The sequence below is a fragment of the Gobius niger genome (genome assembly GCF_951799975.1).
Source record: "Gobius niger genome assembly, chromosome: 12".
In the NCBI taxonomy this organism is placed as follows: domain Eukaryota; kingdom Metazoa; phylum Chordata; class Actinopteri; order Gobiiformes; family Gobiidae; genus Gobius; species Gobius niger.
In genome coordinates this window covers 11641233-11664299 of record NC_136863.1, presented here as the reverse complement: position 1 = coordinate 11664299, position 23067 = coordinate 11641233, and the positions used below count along the sequence as shown (strand labels likewise).

The 23067-nt window shown below is 39.3% G+C and overlaps 1 protein-coding gene across 1 annotated transcript in view; it reads left to right on the top strand.

The window, feature by feature from the left end:
* Positions 1-5695: 5695 nt before the first annotated feature.
* The window catches only part of trim44 (tripartite motif containing 44), a 65287-nt gene continuing 47915 nt past the window's right edge, over positions 5696-23067 (top strand). The window contains exons 1-4 of the mRNA XM_079568530.1: positions 5696-5930; positions 7548-8128; positions 9685-9762; positions 21002-21289. Coding sequence (XP_079424656.1) covers positions 7565-8128; positions 9685-9762; positions 21002-21289 — 930 coding nt within the window. The 5' untranslated portion in view covers positions 5696-5930; positions 7548-7564. The remainder of the gene's footprint in view (positions 5931-7547; positions 8129-9684; positions 9763-21001; positions 21290-23067) is intronic.

Here is a 23067-nt window from a genome sequence, read left to right as displayed (position 1 = left end):
TAACCTTATTCAAACTGTTTTACTCCCTCTACTGGCTACAGTAACGTATTGTGTGCACAGAATTTGGGGCTGAATTCCTTTTACTTGGTGTGAACTAAAATGTCTACATCATTTTAAGTCATAAAAAGGTCAAGTACTACTTAAAAAGTACTTCAAAAAGTTTATACGCACAGTGCATTTTATGGGTAAAGCATTTACCCTTGATCTAGGAATATTCTGATCTTGTTACAAGTAAAGGAACAATAGTATTGTAAAAAGAAATTGCTTACTTTGCGATTAAGTGACTAAAATTAAGATCTATATGAGCACAGTAAGTTTTTGGAAGGCCATTTTTGTCAATGTCCTGGCGCTTTGTAATGAACTCACTGCTTAGCTGCTTCTTTATTAGTACATGCTGCGTTATGAGATACTTTATGTATTGCTAGAGTTGCAGTTTTGTTCAAAACAATTGTGTCCCCAAAGACCTCACCTTTTCTGTATATATTCAGCTTCCGCTAAGCCAGTGAATTTTATTTCAGTGCTGTACTGTATATTCACATTTGGTGCCACTTGAGAGAAACACTTTCCCATTTCGTGCCACACTTTCAATCTTCTCAGGCCATTACAGAAATATGTCGATTTGGACAAAAGCCAACTGGAAGTTCAAGGATGAACACTTTTGTAGATAAAAGCTACTGTAGATACTGACGTACACATGTAGCACAATCACTGTCAGTTTGCACGGCTGTTTTTTCATGTGTTACACAGGCCACAAAGTCAGTCCAAGTGGATATTTACGTTGCAATAATTTTGTTTACTTTCCATTTTCAAAGAGTTCATCTTCCAATGATGCTGTCCACAATAATTGTATATCTAAAAAAGCCTTTAAAGATTGAGCACCAAGAAGCTTCTCAGATGAAGTCCTCAACTATACAGTCCATTTGACGACTTTGAAAGCCTTTACTATGTTTGCACACTCACAGTTAGCTCACAATGGTATTTGTTTTGCTCTCCCTTGTTTCAGATAAATACAAAAACTAAATTAAAAAGTAACGCACCTCTGCTGCCTAATATTTCTATTAAGTTTTTCCAGTGGTTAAAATGTTTGTACATTTGCTTTGGGAATATAAGATTATTCTTAATCTTAATTACTTTCACATTCAGTGGATGTAGCGGAACCTCAAAGTCATCATACTTGCTGTACAAGGTGAACAAGACTATTACTGCTGCTCACTGACACTTTATTTTGCCGCTCAGTGTGGATCGTGGCACCTAAAGGATACTAGCGGTTACACAGGAATTCCTTGTGTCATTTGGGAGAGTGAGAAACTACCTGCTAACCTTTTCAAGCAACTAAAAAGACAACAATTGTATTGCTTACCCTAGTTTACAATACATAATAGATAATAGATCATTCTAAAAAGATAGAATAGTCATAGAACAATTTTAATTAAGAGTGTATATTCACTGAAGCAGCAGCGGATAGAACTGTTACACATCTTACTTCCCTTTTCTTTTTTACGAAGCTAGATTCTTTAAAAAAAAACAAAAAAAAAACACAAGTATTGATTACTTTTTGAAATATAAGTCAAGTCAAGCACCGAAAATGCTCAAAAAGTCTGTTCACACATAAGCAAGCATGTCTTCCATCCCCGTTGAATTTTAATGAATTTTCCCTCTTTCCCTGACCCAGAAACCTCATTATGACCCCAAGTGTGGAACTAATTCTAAGATGGATTTTCACCAACATTTTCCCTTATAAGACGATAATCTGAAAGGGTTTAGATTAGAACCAGAACAGAAAAGAAAAGGAGGTAAAACAGAATCAGAGCTGAAATTACCACTAGTATGTGCGACAAAGCTAGATTCCTTAATATTCTGCATTTAATTTATTATGATGAAGGGCTCGGTCCAACATTATGATTTGTCTAGGCTTTCTAAACTACATAGAAAATCTTATCATTAGTATTTCTTGAAGTATGAATTTAGAAGGCTTTATCTGCTCCCACTATATTAATAAAAAAAAAACATTGATCGATAATTATGTTCATGTGTGTATGTGTAGACTAGTGTGTAACCCCTAGTAAGTTGTAAAGCTAAAGTTATTCATAATAGAATGCACTCCATGGGGTTGCATAATTCTGGGAATTTTCAATGTTGGACATTTTCCAAGGAGAGAATTAACACAACTGAAGGTTGCTTCTTTACAGATATAAACTGAAGGGTAACAATTTCACTGGATCATTATACAATAGAATATCTATCACAGGAGACGTGAAAAGTCTTAAAGAAACCATCTTTGCCCTCTGACAGCAGGGTTTGAAAAGAACAGTGTTTTAGGTGTATAATAATACAAAAAATGAGAAACTCATTCCATGCCTGTACCATCCCTCATCAAGTGTATGGAATATTACAATATGATATTTTTTTAAGTCTAAGCTCAAGAACATATCTCAGTATGGAAAAATGGTGGCCTGTTCCTTTAAGCAGAATTCAGGTTTGGGAAAGTAATGTTTTGCCATGACTACTATGAGCCTCACACTTCTTTTAAAGGGTGGGGGTGACAAATGCATGTTTTATGGTTAAAAACAAAATGAATGGGTAATAATTCACTAATTGTTTATTCAACAACAACAACAAAAACATTTTTGAAAATTCCCCAAATTTCCAAGCTAAAGCTGCCGTTGAAAGTTTACCCAAAAATTCTGAAAATATATCGGGAATTTTCTAACTCGTTGCGACACTACTGCTAACATGGTTGAAGTTTATTACACTTAAATATGAGCGTTTTAATGACTAAAAGTTGGGGACGCTGAGCTTCTTGTTAAAATGTGTTGAAGCACAGCTAGTGAAAGCTTTAGATAGGGAAAGCGGATAAAACAATGAGGAGTATGTTTACACCTTTACTATTACATCATTACATTTCAAAGAGACTTTTGAGGCTGTGAGAGTATGGTGTTTTATCAGAAAAAATTCTGTAATGTATTCCGGTGAATTTGTTATTACTGACATTCCAATAAGACGAGCTCGCTGCCATCATAGGGCACAAAAATGACAATTGTCTTTTGGCTAGCATGAGAGACCCCACCAAAATCATTCGGTGAAAAAAAAGAGGAAGAAGATTATAGTTTGCCAACAGGATTTGATTTTTCCTATGAACTAAGGTCACTATTACTGTCAATGCACCAAATATTTTGCTGAGGGTCTTTTCAGCTCCACTCACCAGTGTTTTACTGCACATGGCACTGTTCTCTGTGATCAAGTCTGACAGCTGTCCTTTTCCTGCACCGCTCTAAAAACACACCCCGGCACAGAGGAGATAAACATTGATTAAGTGCTGCACTTCAGGCACAGCACACAGTAGTACCACATAGTAATATGATGTAGTTCAGAGACATGGTGTCGGGGGTAGGGGCCAGACGCAAAACAAAGCAATAATAAAATACATAGACACATATTTACTCACAAAAACTCGTGCCATTGGTCTGAAGGGCGCTCCATCCACAACAACTGACCTCATCCCAATAAAACAACATGAGTCATTGGTCTCCTGTCTCTGATTCCCTGACTGGGCTGCACTCAGTGTGGAGTAGTGAGGCTGGGGACAAAAAAAAGATCATAGTCGGATTAACAAACATATAAAAGATCTTATTACTTAGCAGCTGTTTGAGCACAAACTTAAACATAAGATATATTTATTTGTTATATCAGTAAAGAAGTAAAGAAAAGTACTTAAGCTTGGCTATGGAAACAATTATTATGATTTGATCAGGACAGTGCTGATCATAAACAAGATATATTTTCTTTAATGTGGTCTGTAAATCCCATTCAGTGAGATTCCAATTTCTTTTTCAAGAGAGCCCTGAGTGCAAGTGCATGAAATACTACACTTACAAAATGTATGGCATTTATAATTAATGTTTATTAAAAATTGCCCGGTGATGCATTAACGCACACACTCATACAATAACTGGAGGAAGTGGCCATGGTGTAAAGGCACCGCCGGCAAGTTCAGCCATGGTTGCCCTTAAATGGAAAGACAGATCAGTGTAAAAGTAGTATTGTTTGGAAAACACATGGACTCACAATTGAGACCGGGTGACTTGTGTTATCAAACTTGAACAAAACCATCAAGAGATTTGTATGGAGTGTTGTTTTGTTTGTGTGTGCGCACACTAGTCAGCAAGTCAGTGATGCTCCTAATTGTTCTCAGATGCAGTTATTGTGCAAGTAGACAAATTGTTCTTCTGTTTATTTGAATAAATCGATTGCTGGGAAAGTAATCATAAATATATGTCCATTTAATGTGCACTCAAAATGATTTGTGCACGTCATTCTAATTTTGTTTTGACCAGATACATACGTTGCTGTGCAGAGCCTGCTGGAAGCTGAATATCAGTTTAGATTTGCAGAACCAAGCCTGCATTTGTCAGTGGGACCTCTCTCCATGACTCACTCTGTCTGTTTATAGCTCATAATAAATCTCCTCTGGTGCCAGAACTCTATTAGGAGCTACCCACTTCATACCGGCAAAAACTTTGGCAAAAACGGCTTCATCATCCCAATCAAGTGGATGCTGTGGAGGCTTACTTGGAATAGGCTTGGTGCTTATTTACAGTTTGTCACTCAAATCAGAGCAACAGTGGACCGTTGCCTGCCAAATAGGGATTGTGTGAAGTCCAGCTCAATAGCCCCTTTTGATCTGTGAGTGCAGAACTGCTTGTTTTCACTCGTCCCTCTGCTTCTCTTCAGACCTCTAATCCAGCTCATTTGTGCCTATAAACAGAAGGGTGAGGCACATATATAACAAGCAACACAATATTCAAGTAAGCACTCTTTTATATTTTGTTGTCTTCTTGAGTCCGAGATCTTACTTGCTTGTTTGAACAAGGCTTTAGCAGCCACCCTGGATTTAGCGTGATACTTATTTAATATTCCCCTAAACCATACATGTCGAACTCCGGCCAAGGGGCCAAATCCAGCCCGCAAGTTGATATTTGTTAGCCCCCAGAATGACTATTAATCTTATATCATAATTGGCCCACCAATGAATTGAAATACATTTCCCATCAGCTGATGAAATACCCAGTCTGATGCAGGTCACTGTGTCATTAGACCAATACTATGCTTACATTTTTGGGGGCCACTCCGAACAAGCTTGACACCCCTGCCCTAAACCTATTCATGATTACATTTAAATGCCTTACACATCAGAATCACACATGTAATAAAGCTATGTCAAATAGCCTAATGTCTAGCAGAAGTAGAACTATTTGATGCAATGAATAAAAGTTTGAGGTCCCCAGTCCATCATGTAGTTTATAATATTAATGATAAAAATGTAGAGTAAATCAGATGGCAAAATACTAGATCAGTGGTTCTCAAACAGTGAGTGTGCTTCCTAAAAGGTGGAGCAGACTTTAGGCTTGACCTAGGTACTTCAAAGATCAAATATTTTATGATGTGGTAGATGTGATGTGCTAGCTCCGTAAACTTTGACAACGGTCTGCGGTGCACTAACTTGTTGGGAAATATGTTTCATCCCAATCATACACACTAACCTTACCGGTTCCTTGTTATTTGCACGTTTCTGCTCCATCTGCCTCGCCCCTGCAGAAGGGTTTTTCTCTCCCCGACCTCTGCGTGTCTCTGTCTGCAGACTGTGCGTCGCTCTCTCTCACGCTGCGCGCGGATCAGGAAGTAGAGTGCGCAGCAGACCCAAACACGGAAGTAAACGCTGCTGTCCCTCCGTAGCTGGAAATTACAACGCTATATGCCTGCAAGTGAAGATATGAGGCCGATCTGAAGCGAACATACATGACATACGGCAGAGCACGCAGGGAATAGCTCTAAAGCGAATTTCTGTCGTACACCGGGGTTCTGTATTAATATCATTAGCATAAAAAAAAAATTGTGCTAGAAAACCAAAACAAAGAAAAAGGAAGACGCAGGTGAGTTGTGAACGTGGCATCATCATGACGTGAGTGTAATATTGTGTGTGAATTCAGTGTTGCAGTGGATAGGGAGAGGGCAACTTTCTATATCCATTATAGCACTTTGTTTCTTCCAAGTTATGTGTGTGTCAGCAGGGAGAAAAGAGTACACAACCTGCGCGCGAGGAGAAGAGGAAGTGCGTGTTTCTCACTGTGTACACAGGGGAGCGAGGACCCGCTCTCCTCATCTTTCATGTTCACTCCTGCAGTGAGAAAACTAAAGAGGGAGAGAGGGGGATGAAGACAGGGATATGAGCCAAACAAGAAAAGGTCACGGCCTGGTGAAATATGGAGGGAGGGGGAGTGTGCAGGGAGTGTGGGTGTTTTGGTCATGCAAAGGGTACAGGCATACAAACTCAGCATTTTGTATTTGGAAGTCAGCAAACAGTGCAATGCGCATTTTGCAGGTAGAACTTGGTCTCTAATGTCCTTGCAAAACACTGCAGTGAAAGTGTGGTCTGTAGGAAACTGTTGCGTCAACATGACCATAACAGAGAGAGAATCTAAGTACTAAAGTTGCCAAGGATGGACGGTAAAGGCGGGCACCTCAGGGTACCACACAATTCGATACGATATGCGATACATGGCTTAGGATAACAATAATCTCCCGATACGCCGATACTGTGATAATCAATATATTGCACAAAAATAACCTACGATACATCACGATTAAAGAGAACACATTTATTTTAAGATACTGCACATACCATTTACATTTCTTTCACATGGGCTTTGCACCACATTTTCCGTGTAAATAAATTATCCCTGACTTACACACTGAAGATGGGTCTATAGATCTGTCAGTGACTTAATTTACATTTAAACCAGAAACCACAGTCCTATTTCAAAAGGAATAAATCAACCCCAATTTTTTTTTACTAATTATAAATAATATTATCATTAAAAGTAATATGTGTGTGAGTGTTTGGTTCAAGTGTAGTGCTAACCTCTACTGTCCAGACTGAATTCTTGATCATTATTGGCCTCTATTGACTGTGATAAAAAGGTATCGGTATCGCATCGTCCTGTTCGTCACGGTATATCGGAAAATTTATATATTACAACACACCTAATGGATGGTGCCTCACATTATTCACATGGCTAAATTCGATTATAGTTTGTCGTATAACCAGGCTGGATACTAACTTATTTGCCAATGTTTCATATGTTGCTAGCCACATATTGTTTTTAGTAGCCACAATTAAGTTTGTCATGAGTCGACCTTTTTCAAATCATAGTATAGTCCTAAATTGAAAATCAGAACTAAGCATTTTTCAGAGGGGCTAATGAGAGTAAAATGGTCACTCTAGTCGGTTGGTCTGGTGTAAATTCATTCACTTCCAGAAGGAGAATGTTGACATCACTGGTCATATTGCGAGTGAATTAGCGGATGTAAAGTTATGATGTCCTATTAGCAAGCAGCCTTACTCCATCTGTCGCAGGGACATTAGTGAGGATTAGTCCTTCGCATCTCGGACTTTCCACAGTGAAAATATGAGAACCATTTGCCGAAGGTCAATGCTATTTATAAACTGTCCCCTTGTCTGTGTCCCTTCCTCCTGTCTGATCCCCCAGAATTGTTTTGCGGCACCATGGACAACCAAGGGGAACCCCACCGAGGTGCCAACGGCCTAACACCAGAGGAGCTGCCGCAGATGGACGGATCATGTGACGCGTGCGAGCCAGACGAGGCGCAGCCAGCCACACAAGTTTGCCACACATGCAGTTTTGCCTTCTGCCCCCTTCACGCCGACAAACACACCAGTAGCACAAATCACCCTCTAATGCCTTATTATCAGGCTGAGACACAGGCTAATGGACTTGGCATGGGCAGAGGCTTCGCAAATGACGCGGCTGAAGAGAGAGCCGTCGATGAGGGCACGGCGGCAGTTGAAGCGGTAAATGGGCCCGCGGTGGGAGTGGGAAGCGGGGTAGGGTTGGCTGAAGGAGCAGACGGTGGAGAAGAAGCGGGCGCTGCAGATCCAGGGAAGAAGGACACGGTGACGGTGGAGCGGCTGCGCTGTAAGGAGCACGGCCAGGAGGGCTCGCTGTACTGTAAGACAGATGAGCAGATCGTCTGTGTGGTGTGTGCCGTGCAGGGCCAGCACCGAGAGCACGACATCGTCACTCTGTATGAGGCCTACGTCTGGCAGAAGGTGAGAGGGACAGGCCCAGCTAATGTGCTATTATTAATGAATGACACTTTTGAACTATTAGCCTGCTGGATCTGGAGTGGAATGTGTTCTGTACGATTCAAGAACTAATGACAATCAACTCAAAAAAGTGCCAAAATTGCAATGATCTGGAACTTGATATTCTTGTTATTTTACAGGAATTGCAATATAACATAAATATTCTTCAATTAACAGATACCTCACTCTATTTCCTCAACACATTGTATTTTAATCATTTATATGAGATTGAGGACAGAGCGATTACTTGCTCTGATTATGTTTACTTTAGTTCTTTGGGAAAATCAATTTCAATTACGTTTATTTGATCCAACAAAAACAACATAATCAGGGAGAATGATTAATAATACTAACTTTGCATGTGTTTAATGTGCGCCCACACAAGTGTCCCCACACCCCCATTATTTAATTGTGTTTTGCTGATTTAGATTATGACCAAAATAATTGTGATAATTAACTTTTCTATCATATAAACAGGGTGTAAGTGAAAATAATTGCCGCTTCACCGTGGCCCAACGTTGAGGTCTCCAAACTGTGGAAAAAAAGCAGTAGCTAAATTTAATCTAGTAATGTAACATTTTGCAGTTGGGATTTGGCCTAGTTTTGCCTTTTTAATAATGGATAATAGTGTGCCTGTGCTTTCAGGTTTAATAGATTTTTGTGCGTTGTAAGTAACACCAGATAACCATGAGTTCTCACTTCATCTGATGCAAAATTAATTTATTTGATCACTGTTTGCAGTACAATAGGTCCATTTATTTTGTTCTGTTCGTGTGGATTGTTATCTACTCTTTCAGAACATCTCAATCTAGTATTTCTATCAACGTTTCTCATCCTTTTTCTTTGTTGAAGTCAGCAACCGTAGACACTAAACCTTGAGTAAAGTTTCTTACTCTCCGTGAATTCTCATATAGTGATCAAAAGAGCTTTGTATGGATCCTGTGTTACAAAATATGGATTTATTTATTTATTTTTAAATACATTTAATTTACATTTAGTTCAGTTTGTGTGTACCTGTGCGCGTGTGTGTGTGTGTGTGTGGTTGTTCCCGTTACCTTCAGTAAGCAGAATTTAAATGTACCACTAGAGAACCAAAGCAATTTCCCACATATTGCCTACACATTGCAGTTATGCCCCCCTTGGCTTTATGTTTATAGGCTCTGCCCTGCAGCTCCCAAATGGGGGTAAAATCTAACGTAGCACACTTCAATCCATTGTTCTACTCACATGTTGTTGCAACATGTGTATTGACAAACTGCAGAGGTCACTGACACGTAATGTTACTGCCGCGGGCGACACTATTTGCTCAAATCCCTCTGTAGTTTCCATTGTAATCACCAAAGAGCCCGTTTCCTGTTGCTCTGTAGAAGTATGTCAGTGCTGCCATAGAAAGTGGGCCATGTCGTTAATTGGTTCCTATGTCATTAAAATTACATGTGGAACAAAACACAAAATTGTATACATGCTGAGTAGAAAGTGGTATATTTATGTGATTTTCCCTTTGTTATTCCCATTTGCAGAGCAGAAATGGGTATGACCTCCTGGGCTACACGCGGCAGATGGGTGAGAAGATCCAAGAGAAGTGGTCAAACCCAGAGGTGAGTGCGCTTTCATTTACACAACAGAGAATACAGGGCAAACAATACTTTCTAGGCTATTTTGATGTAAGATAAACCGCATCTGCAGTTTGTGTCTGTTTGTGCTCATAAGGTTAATATTTAGCTTTGATAATGGGAGCCATTGACAATGCAAATGATATAGGACAGATGCAAATTATAAAAGGAGGCTTGAATTTATTTACTGACCATGTGGTGTTTTTTCCAGTAGACTTTTTGTTTGGTTTTAATGTGTCGAGCTTTTATCCTTAAATACAAAGGTCTTGACATGACTGTAACAGCTATATGATCACAATACATAGATCTATTGGGAAAGGGTTCTCAGTCTGTCTGTTTGCAGAAGTAAGGCCACAGCAATGAAAATCCTGAATGAAATGTTTTACTGTTGACGCATAATGCCGAAATAATTCAACACCCAACTCTTCTGCAAAATGTTCTCCATAGCTAATGAATATTGCTTACTGTGATTACTCCATGGAAGACAAACTTGTTTTGCGATTTCTTCAGCGTTATGAGTTGGGGTATCAAGAGAACAATAAACACTCCGAAAATCTTAACTTTCAACATTGTACCTAATATCCGCAGATGAATGGAGATCTAATATCGACTGTACTTGTTTCATTCGCAACATTTAAACTGTGGCTACTTTAATGAAAACATTAACTCAAAAATAATGTGATTCATCCATATAAATTGGGCCATTTCTCATTCCTGATTTTTGCACTTCTGGCTGCCGGCAGTACAGCGGCGTGGATGGCAGCAGGGGGACACGTTTGTATTGAGGAGATAAACGGGGGGATTAGGCTGAGATTATGTCATAAAGGCATTGGGTGGTAAACATGAGAGCCAATTATTTCAATCAATACATTTATCATTCCGCCCCACTCACAGATCACAAGGCCTATTGAGTTTCGAAAGAATTTAGCTTGAAGCGAGGAAACGACTGTAGTGAATCTTGTCATTTTCAGGCTTCATATCATGCATTTCACTGTTTCAGTCTTGGTTAGAAATACTGTGTTGAGACATTATGTAGAATATGTGCAATCCCAACCTGTACTTCAGAAACAACTTGAATGCTTGTTGAGGGTAATTAATAATAGTTTGGTTATAGTTTGTGAACCTAATTAACTATGTATGCTAAAATAAATCTTCAGCTTATTATTAATTCTCAAATAATACAAGCATCATAAAGGAGAGTCCAATTTGAACATGGCACCCTGAATGCTTGGATTTCATTAACCCTGGTCTAATGTGAGGTCTTAGTGCCGTGATCTCTGTTATTGTCACATAAAATTGACCCAAGTTAGGGAGCACTGCCACGTTTTCAAGGTTGATTGATTGTAAAAGTGTCAAATATATACACAAAATGAAGCCTGAATTTTTAAAGGCGTCTGCATTGTCAGCATTGAAGGTTGGACCAAAAAGCTGTCAAGTTGTGATCATTATTTCAGACTCTTGCAGAGCAGGCCTTCCTGGCTAAGGAGACAAACCATAGCGCAGAAACAGGAGAGGGTGCCAAAATGTGTCTCTGTGATGAATAATAATGCAGATGCCGCTTGCCATGCATTGTTAAATAATAAGCTCCAGCCCACATTTATTGGTAATGGGTATAAAATGAATGTCAAGTAGGACTAATTAGCATCAAATTGATTTTATACATTTGAGCCATTCGCACTCTCTCTCCACAGTGCTTCTGCATTAAAGTATAATGATTAAGTGTGTCCTATAGCGAAGAAATCTCACAGGCGTACATGGCTGACAGGCACGCATTTCCATAAGAAAAGAAACCTGTTATCACATAATTACAAAGTTAATAGCTTTATTGACACTTGAAATTTAAACATGTGTTTGCGTCACATTTAAAACCAATGTGTGATAAATCTTTGGCTTCTCTGATGGCTAGCATTTGAGTTTATTCCTTAATTCATTCTATTTTGTAGTCCTTAGTAAGCTTTATTGATAGCAGAAGTTAGAAGGCAGGAAGTGATATTTACAATGTATTTGAGCTGGGAGTCAAACCCACAACACTAAGGCATTGTGTTTAATAGCTGTGTTGCCCTGATGGTGTTTGAATAACATGATGCAGTGCTATCGCTGTATTCACTTTCAGTGTTTATTGCATTATTGTGGATGTAGAAATGTTGCCTTGTCTTTGAAAATACCATAGTGCAATAATTGCATGTTTGGTGTTTCCATATTATTATTGTTTTTACGTTGAGTGCTCTGAACAAAGGATCACCCGCCTCATTGTCCCGTTTTACATACGATAGCTGCAACAATGAAACATTTGCATTTAGGCATTGGAGCTTCCAATTTGATAATGTTACACTTCACTGTTCTGTTGTATGACCTGGTGTAAAAGTTGTTGTCGCTCTCATAAATTGACTTGTCTCTTCTCTAAATTTATCAGCTGGCCAGTTGTTGAACAAGCACAGACAATGCTTTTATGTAAGACTTACGCTTTGAGGAACTCTAGTGTTCTGACACAGGCTGTGTGTTTCCCGTAACACTGCCTGGAGATAGAATAGACGTATTCCAACTTCTCTGTCAGTTAAAAATGGACCTGGCCTTCCTAAAACTGCTGTATTTTTCCACCTCAGATTTTCTTGGCAAAGCTGCCATGATCTGATTACAATTCTCTATGTTTTGTTGAATTGATGAACCAATTTCAGCTATTTATGTCTCCCACATTTTCCATTATACATTTAATCATAAAAAAAGGAAAAAAAACATTGATCATCTCTTATAAATGTCTGTGGTAGCTGAAAGAGAATAAAGAACTGCTTTTTCAGTTGTCTCTATCCATCCATCTTTCTGGCTGAGGCTGTTGCTATACGTGAACCCAGTGGGATGTAGCCGCTTTGCTCAATAACTGCAGAGCTGTGACCTGACCTTCGGGCCCTAATGCAGGAGGTTAATTCGAGTAGCCTGTGAGAGGTATACTCTAACTGGCCACCTTACACCCCTGCAGAGTTCCTGTCCATTACCATACTGAAATATCACCACTACCCCAAGGACTTCGCAGACATTTACCTCTTTTTCACCATAAAGCAACTCCGAAAATCACTTACCTGCGGTCACAATCTCAGGGGGACTGTTTTCTAATTTTGTGTGCGTCCTTTATGCGCCTTTAAATGTCATTGATTTTCGTCTTATAATGCTTGACAGGAAGCCATGAAAATGACTAGCGGTGGTGGTGTGAGTTGGAGAAGGAAGAAATGGAGGTGAAGCCTGTATGAAATGATTTAACCCTTTGCTGGTGATTTTATTAAACTCGGTCTGCTTAATTATGTATTTAGCCCCAGGTGTGTGGATTTAATCTCTCTGCTCATATCTGCTCCCTCCACAGGGGAATGAATATAATGCAAAGATGGAGACGAGGGGGGCTGACACATAGAGGAGAGCACAGCCATGACATGTCTACTGCATGAGGCTTGTTGGAAAAGTGGAAAAGTGAATTTGTCTTTTTATTCAATGCATTTGTTATAATGCACATCACCTGGAGCTGATTCAACATTTGAATCAACAGTTAGCAACATTTTGAGGATATATATAATATATATATATATATATATATATATATATATATATATATATATATATATATATATATGAGACTATTTTTTTTGTTCTTGCGGCTAGACATTGTATTATAGAGCTGGCCATTATATCAAACAGATTTGCTTAATGTGTTTTTATTTGTGGGAGACCTGAACAACTGCCAAATGATCATGTCAATCATAATGTTATTTTTATTTATAGCCATATGAATAGGCCTGGATTGAATAGTGGTAAAATGTTGAGCTTCCTCTTAAAATTGTAATGTGAAACAAGTAAAGCTTATAAAGGCATATTGCCCTGCCCTACAGCATTACAAAATATTGAACTGAACTTCCTTGTCTTAAATTGTTGCACTATAATATAAGATAATGGTGAAGAAGGAAGAGCTGTAGGAGAACTTGGAAATTATCCTTATTATAGGATAATTTCTTAATAGTCTCAATAGTTTCTATATTACTCGTACTCTTAATACAAATTCTGCAAATTCTACCTGAATATTATAACATTACTGACAGTGCTTTAAGAAGTTGTTTAGTCTCATGTCCTCATCTGTAAAGATGACGGCTGAATAATCTTTGCCCATGATGGAAAACTCCTGTACAAACTAGGGATGCACTGATCCGATACTGGTATCGGATATCAGAGCCAATACTGAAAAAAATACGATATCCGGTATTGGCTACAAATATCCAATACTGAACCAATACAAGTTTTGTCTCTCAATGCCTTAAAAACACAACTTTTACCACCTAAATCTAAGTGAATATGGGCATGTTGTATGTCATTGTAAAGCTAAGAACCGCCGCAAACGTATTTATGATCAGTATGCTAAAGCTATTGTTGTTGTCAGAAACTAATCAGAAGCTATGATAGAAATACCTGAAGTAGCCTAATAAAATAAAATCGACTACTGCTGAAGCCAAGTGTTTGTATTTTAGTTGAAGAAATAACTGATCTAACATATTTGTAATGATCAGATCTCTTCATGTGAGTTGTTTATATTAATGTAGCCTAAAGCCTGTCATATACCCAAGGATATTTAGTGTAGAAGTGTAGAAAAAACCCAGTGACCCTTGTTAAATGTTTATCCAAGGGTTTATCAAAAGATATAATTGATTTGTAACCTCATGACAATAAAATATGACTTTATTGATCTTAAAATGGAGAAAAGAGTAAATAATAATTATTTTAAGAAAGTGGTATCGGTAAATATCGGGTATTGGCAGGTACTCAAAACCCAGTATCGGTAGCAAAAAAGCTGGATCGGTGCATCTCTAGTACAAACAGGTGCTTAAAGAGGTGTACAGCAATGAAGTTAGCTTTTGTTTTGCCTACCATCTGTCCTGCAGCTAAGCTAGCTGACTACTTTATTGCTAAGTTTACCACCTATACTGCATATATCGCACTAGATTCCAAAAACTAAGTCGGTAAATAAAACTTGATGCTCGGATTTCTATAAAAATGTTGACAGGACTTGGAGTGCTCTTTTCACACTTATTGAAAAAGGCATTCTAATGTTGCTCACACTCGTTTCTGCACCACTAACACCGCAGCCTATGTGGCACATTACAGCCTCTCTCCATGCCAGCAGGTACAGTCAGCATATTTACCCTGGCCTCATATTTTATTTACCCACTTCCAGCCACTGTTATAGTCCAAGTCACGAACAACTGCCTGTGAAGCTGTCGATACAGTGGCACCAAAAAGCTCCACACAACATCCACATTCCTCCACGTTGTGACTGTGTAGTGTGTACCCTGCACTCGCTATAACATTCATTCTCCCTGCTTCAAAAAATCTACAAGAGCAGACGCCGCATTAGGGCTGTCTTAGGCTGAGCAGACAGAGGCATGAAAGAACTTGGCTGGCACGGCCCCGTTTATTTATCCGGCTTTCTCCCGTCCTCCTCGCAGACTCCGTGTTGCTCTTGAAGTCTGTCGTTCCCTTTCTATCTCCGCTCACAGCATTTTAATTGAATTACTCGCTATCATTCCCCCCCAGAAAGTTGGTTGGCTGACATTGCTTGTGTTCAAAACCAATAGAAAAAAAAAAGGTGCTGGATTTTGGAAGTCGGTACCGAAAAAGCGGCTGTCTAATTTTCTGGTTCGTTTTAGGGATTTGCAGTTTGGGGCTAAGTTGCGGGATGTAGTTGGTTGCAGATAGGAATGGGAGCGTGAGGATATTGCCTTGGATAAGGGCCACCATAGCGCCAAGGGCAAGGACAGTTCAAATCCATTTAATCCTTGTGTTATGTTAATGCTTTTTTGGCTGTTTTTCAGAACTTTTACACGCATCACACACTAAACGCACAGCAAGACTTGTTATGAATGGAGACTATGTAAAATAGAGCTGGGGAATTCTGTAGGATAAAGGGAAAACACCATTTTTAATGTTTTGCATTGTGCTGTATGCAAATGCAGCTTTTTCACTACCTATAAAGATTGTAGTGACAGTATGTAAGTAACTTTTTTTACCTTAATAAATCCTTTCCATAGTCCCTCTGGGGGTAATACAAGTGTTGATGGTGTGATTGGGGGTCTTTCATCTCCCCCTGGTGTCTCTGCTGGTGTCTCTGCACCGGGTCAGAGTCACCAATACACACTAATGGAATCACGAAGAAGAAGCTAACAGGCTAACGGGCAAAGCTAACTGTGGGCTAGCGCCACTTAAGCAGTATTTACAGCCAAGTTTGAGTGAAAAAAATCATCTCCATTGTGTCGTTGGATGTACAATATCCCTCTCTCCCTTTGTCTTTTCTGTCAGCGTAGTATTTACCCTCACGGACAATTAATGAGTAGAAAACCGTAACATGCTACGACACCTTAGTACTGCTTTAATTGTACGTACATGTTATCCAAACCCATCATTCCTAATGCATTCTACCATCCCGATTCTTCGCTTTATAAAGCACTTTTCAAACAAAATGCCAAAATGGTACACGTCTAATATCCCTTTACGAACGCCGAGCTTTCATGTGTTTTTTTTGCGTTTTCATTGTGTCACTACATCTATTATTGACTTGAAATGAAGTGGCCACAAAAACATGTCACTTAGTATTGCATTGCGAATGAGTAAATTTGGATTTGCCAAACATTCATACAATGCCCTTGTTTACAAAAAGGATGAATGCAGCACACATTCAAAGCAATGCGTTCTTTGATAGTTGTTTATAGCCACGTTCTATTTTAATGCATTGAGCGCCATTAGAGTGTGCATGTTTTTTTATGGACGTTGTTTCATTCCCAGTAGTTTTTCATTTGCCTTTTAATGAGAGGCGCAACCTTCTTTGTATCCGGTCACAAAGTGCACTCTTTGTTGACGTTAATTCTGTTTGAATGTCCGCGCGCACTGTAATCAAGTGAAGTGTTAGGACAAAGGCTATTTTTAGACCCCGACTGATCACCGTTATTTGCCTCAAACAACACATTCAGCGTGGCTCATTTCGACTGGGCTACTGCCCAGTCGAAATGAGCAAAAAGTCTATGAAATTGCGTGACTCATACTAAATGTGTGTGTCCTCTGAACTTTCGTATCTGTGTTCTCCGTGCATTACCGTCAGAGCCACGCTGAACACAACGACAAAGTTTTGTGTAACACTTCCAGCAAGGTTTCTTCTGAGTCCAACAGGAAAAGAAATGCTCTCTGGCACCTCCTGTGGTGTTTGCAGATAGAACTATAGATTATTATTTCCAAGGCTATCAAACACCAAATAAATGTATTTGATGGATGAGCTAATGAATATTTGGTCGATGTCACTGTCACATGCAAAACTTAAAGCCGGCCCTGATCCATAATGTAAAAAAAGCCTTTAATAGAGATGAAATGATGAGTTGACTTCTGAAACACATGCAGATGATGGGGAGTCTTCTCATTTTCATTTTATTGATTTTGAATATTTAAAAAGGCCCACTATTGAATCTTAAGATTATTTTGGGCCCATAGGCTTCATTGGACAGGACAGTAGTAGTGAAAGAGAGGAAAGAGCAGAGAGAGGACGGTAAAAAGCCTAATAAGTATTAATTCCAAACGTGCTGTTCTCTGCATATCATATTTATTAGAATTTTGGTTTGTCTGCAATATTAATTTTTGAACAGAGCTATATTACGATTTTATTGTGTGAAGTTATTTATGTAGCACAGTATACTTTTGATACTTCCACAAGCTGCCTTAAAATGGTAGCACAGGCTAGAAGTGAAAAGGGCTGTGGCACCTGCTCTGGGTCAGGAAGTAAAGTTAAATGTCTGAAACTTTGTAAACCGAAAAGTTTTTGCCTTTAAACTCTTTGAGGGAAGTAAATAGAAATTGTACAGACGTAGACGAGTGGTTTTATAAATGAGCTGGAATACTGATCTGATATAGAACTCTAGATAGGGAACGGCAACCTTAGGTTTGGCAAATGTGCCGGCCATCTTGTGATCAGATGGTCAGATTTTCTTTGAAATAGAGGTGGGGGGGGGGATTAGCTATAGTGGTAATTTTTATGTCCTGATAACACAAGAAAGTCTATTTGTCTGGACATAATTCCACAGAAATATTTGAGATGCATTTGTCTCATTGTTTTTTTATAATATTTGTACAATATATAAGTGCCATATATTTTGTATCTGACTTTCGAACCATAATACACTTGCAGTATTTATTCCAAGATGACTACACATACTGTAAGTGCTGAACTCTTTCTGAACTCATACTGTATGTAAAGCAGATTTGACATCGGTTTTATCCGGGTACTCTATAACTACAGTATAAGAAGTAAGTGTCCTCCTAATGTCCCTGCTACAGTTTGAAGTGTCCTTGTAAGCAGCGCCGGGCTGTCTCTCCCGAGGCCTCATTCAGCGGTCCCAGCCCACAGCAATGCAAATGAAGATTAGCACGCACCACTGCTCTTTCCTGTCAGCAGCAGAAGTCCTGTCCATGCACTGTCCTGGACCAGAGGGCTCCTGTACGCCTCGCACTAAATAATCTATAACACCATGGCTGACGACTACAGTACACTGGAGTCACACTCAGGGCAAGGGACACTGAAGGCACATTCCATTCCTTTAAATTGTATGCACCCCGGTAGCATAGTTAGTAATGCATTCACCCCAGGACACTTCTTGTATTCCTTTTCATGTTTTTTTTATTATTATTTTTGTATTTATTTTTTTAGCATCATCGTTATGGGTATGTGTGACAGTTTACTGACTGTCTCTCCCTGCTCTTCACTTCCTTCCACCCTCTATTGATAAATTATAAAACATCAAAACAAAAACCGTATCAGTGTCTTGGAAAAAGTTTAAACTGTTTATAGATGGTACTATCCTTGAAGCAAGTGGAGGGGGCTTTAAAACCATAGGGATAGTGGACTTTTTCTTTTTTCAGAGCCATTTTTATTTATCTTTTTACATTTACAATACCTATATATTTAAGTATTTAAGATACATATTCTGCTCATCTTTACCAAACAACTCATGACCAGTTTCTCCTTCTTGTCATAGTTTGGGATTTAGAGCTGCTTTTTACACTATCCAAAAGCAAAGAAACTAACCATGGCTATGTCTTATCTTTTGAAGTTTTTGTGCTATTTTCAGTAAATCTCTTCAAAACATGTACAAAAAAATAAATTGGCTCTCTCCATCTGTTTGTTCTATTTGCCGTGTGACGCCAGACAATAGTAGCGTAAGTGTAATATTGCTTGTGTATAACAGGTGTATCTGCTGCTCTCTGTTCATCACAAACCCATTCAGAGAATTTAATTGACTTTCGCAACAAGAGAAACATCTCAGCGTTTCATCCGCATGTTAAATACCCATTCCTGTCTTATTTGAACTGAGTGATGCGCATGCTGTCTCCACTCACACAATCGAAGTGAATTAAAAAAGTATGTTACTTCCAGTGCCTTGTTAAATGGGCAATTTGGAGAATCTGATTGCATGGGAAGAAATGGGGATGTGCACAATAGAACTTGAGGGGCTCTGGGAGGGAGATTCATGAGACTCTGCTTCAGTGGGTGAAGTCGGCCCGCGCTGTGACGAGATAAAATTGAGAGCAAGGAAACTAAAGGAATCCCTGGCTGCATTTAATGATAGACACATGAGCCTGAAAATATTGCATTATATGTGGCTGCTTGTTTTTGAAATTTTGAAGGTTTCTCTAAGTTGAAAGTAGGGCTTTTTTATAGTTATTGGACAGTATTATCTATATCTATCTACCAACTAAATCAGCTCGAGGTCCTTTCTTTTGTAGCTTTCAACATATGTCCAGGGTCTGGACAGCAGTCATTGCTCTTGAAAATGTTAAATAATGAGCACAGGTTGTCTATTTACATAGCAGAGCTGATCAATGAATCAATAATTTTGCCATTGTACTTTGGGGTCCGAACTAAAGCCTCTGGAGGTCCTGATCTGGACCCACGTGTGCCAGTTGGGGACCCCTGATCTATATTATCCCTTAAAGCAGTAACAGTATGGTTGGTTGTACCTTGTAAAATGTTCCTTAATGTATCAGCCGTTTGCGTCTTTAGTGGCTCGATTGCAGTTACACCTCTCGCCTTCCAACAAGAAGATCCCTGGTTTGACAAATTTTCAATTGTTTTCATACTACATACTGCAACGTCTACTAAAGTTTTCCAACTGCGTGGGATTTAATTCACAATTCAAATTAATTATTATCCGCGAAGAATGTGCTGTTGTTGAGTGTCTGTGCTGTCTAGTGATCGGCAGAGTAACCATGTATTACTCTCCATATCAGTAAGTGGCCGCAGGCAGCTAATTTCATTGAGACAAGAGAATTAGTGATGCATGGATGCGACAGGTGGCGGTGACCGTGGCATTGTTCCTAGCGAGACTATACAGTCTTCCTATTCAAGACACTTTGATGAGAACGACTTTATATTGTGAATATAGGCTCCAGAGTTTCATTTTACAACATTATCTGCTGGTGGTGTGCCTCATGATTTTTTTCATTGAAAAAAATGTGCCTTGGCTTAAAAAAGGTTGAAAAACACTGCGCTAGTGTATCTTGCAACTTTTTCTTCTTCTGCAAGTGCCTCCTTCTCTGAATATGGTACAGACGGTGCTATCTGTTTACTGTAGGTATTTTGCCGTAGTGCATCTCTTTGGGGAAGAGTGAAATGGATTAAAAGGTACATTCCGATGAGCGGTGCGGTGCCTGGAACGCCGAACAGATGGCTGCAGGATCCTCTGAGGTGTGTGTCTGCAGATGGGATGGAAGCTGCCCGGTGCCATTAGCCAGCTCTTTTCGGAGTCTTTGTTCTGAAGATCCAAATGCTAAACAAAAGAACCGTCTCAGGTCCCGTTAGGCCAACTGAATACTTTACTTGTTATGTTTGAGATCAATCAGCTGTTCAAAAATAAGTTCATTCAGATTGCCGCTGCATCAGAGGTGCTCTTTGAATAGCTGCAATAAGAACATTTCAGAGGTTGCACTTATTTAGGTAATGTAAAGTATAGTCTTATTTTATGTACCATTTTTTTAAGTTTTTATTTATTTTGCCTTACAATCGTCTGGATGAATACTCAATACTGATTGGCTAACTACCGTCCATTAAAACTGTATAATGCACGGCTCAGAGTTGTTTAATCCTTATTTAAAAAATGGAAGAAACACCGGCTTAGATATTAATGTGAACTCTTTCTGCTTGTCGTTGCTCATGTAGCTGTCCACAGACGAGCTGGAGGACTTTGTGAACGGCGAGTTTGACGAGCTGCGGCGGCTGGTGCGTCTGGAGGAGCGCAGGACTCTTCACCTGGTGGACCTGAAAGAGGCCTTCCTCACAGCCACGGCGGCCGAGAAGATTGCGGAGATCCACGTGGAGACGGAGAAGCTGCAGGAGGAGATGGACAGCATCACCCAGCAGCTGAATCTTCTGGAGCAGGCGGACAAGGACTCTCTGGGCCCAGCGCTGATGAGACAGGCCGCTCTGGCTGAGGCCAACAGACACCAAGTAAGAGCGGCATGTCCCCTTACTTTCAGTTCTTTTTAGGGTACTTACCCCAACTTTCCTCCAGTATCAGTGTACCTTTGTCAAGGTCAAGGTCAGGGTCAAATTTATTTATAGAGCACATTTACAAATAGCAGGCACTGCCCCAAAGTGCTGTACAGATTCATAAAATAAAACAATCAACATTTAATACAAATAGAAAATAAAATCAACACGAGAAAATGCTCAGCTCGTGTCGAAGGCCAGTGCAAAAAAGTGAGTCTTCAGCGAGCACTTGAAACTCTCCACAGATGTTGCAGTCCTAATATGTAAAGAGAGAGATTGTCGGAATGGGTCTGCCTGTGTCAATGAGTGAGTGGTTGGTGTAAAACGCTGTTAGTGCTCATTAAAAAGGGCAAAGGGCAATATAAATGGAGACCATTTACCAATTTATTGCTAACCATATTGAAAGTGTTTCAACTTAAAGCCGTACTAGGTAACTCGTGCCCCTAGAGGCCATAAATGCCACTGCAGGTGTCGTAGCATGTTACGTTTTTTTACTCATTAATTGTCCGTGAGAGTAAATACTACGCTGACAGAAAAGGCAAAAGGAGAGAAGGACATAGTACATCCAATTACACAATGGAGAAATAAATACTGTTTAAATCGCGCTAGCCCACAGGTAGCTTTGCCCTTTAGCCCATTAGTGTGTTTTGGGGCCTCCGACCCGATGCTGGAAAGCTGCAAGTGTGGTTTTCTGGCCAGAGACATTAGGGGGAGATGAAAGAACCCCCAGGCATCCCATTAACACTTGTATTACCCCCAGAGGGACTACGAAAAGGATTTTTTAAGGTAAACAAGTTACTGTGGCATTTAAGTTACTGCTTTAAGTGGTTCTTAATCAGACTTTCCCATGTTTGGAAAAGCTTGATCCCAGTCTTTTCCCATGACCTCTCTGATTTAGTGTTGAGTTCAATAATAATAACGCATTAGTCTTGTATAACACTTTTCCAGACGCTCAAAGACACTTAACAATTTTGTGCATTATCCACTCTGTTTGTCACATCATTAAAACCTTTATTTCTTTAGATATGGGGGTGCGAAGCGGAGAATTCATGAGATTAAAAATTCTCTGTTACCTCTTATGTCTGCCATCTCCTGCCGTTTAGTGAAATGATGATAAAATGTTTTTAGTGTGTCGCCAGCCTTAGACGACATGTTGCCGTAATATCTCTTCATTTTTTTATACTTAAAAGTTTAATGCAGCTTGTGCCTCTTCACACTGAGACTTTCCTTCCTTTTTATGTCAAGAAGGTACAAAAACACCTCTGAGTGTTACGCCACATTTTGAAGTATTTTGCCTAATAAGAAGTTGACTAAAAACTGTGAAAACAAACCTTACCTCGACACCTTTGAGAACAAATAGAAAATATATGTGTAAACTTCTTAATTCTTCAAAATAAGTCAAACATAAATATATATGTTTTAAGATTCCTTCATTATGCACTGGTTGTAAAATTCCAATGTAACCCTTTTAAATAAAGGCATATATAAAACTGTCCATTAATGATCTTTATTAAAGCAACCATGTAACAAATTTGTATTTTATAATCCCCTACTTATATTTCTAATTTAAGGCCTCACATCTACACAAAATGAGTAAAGAATACAATGCTGAAGAACGTTAAATGCTTTTTCAGTGAAAGTGATTCATGTCTTATTATCCTTTGTTCTGAGATAAGACATGGCATTTACCTCCCATGTCATTACTTTATCTAATCTGTGCTAAAACATTTCACTTT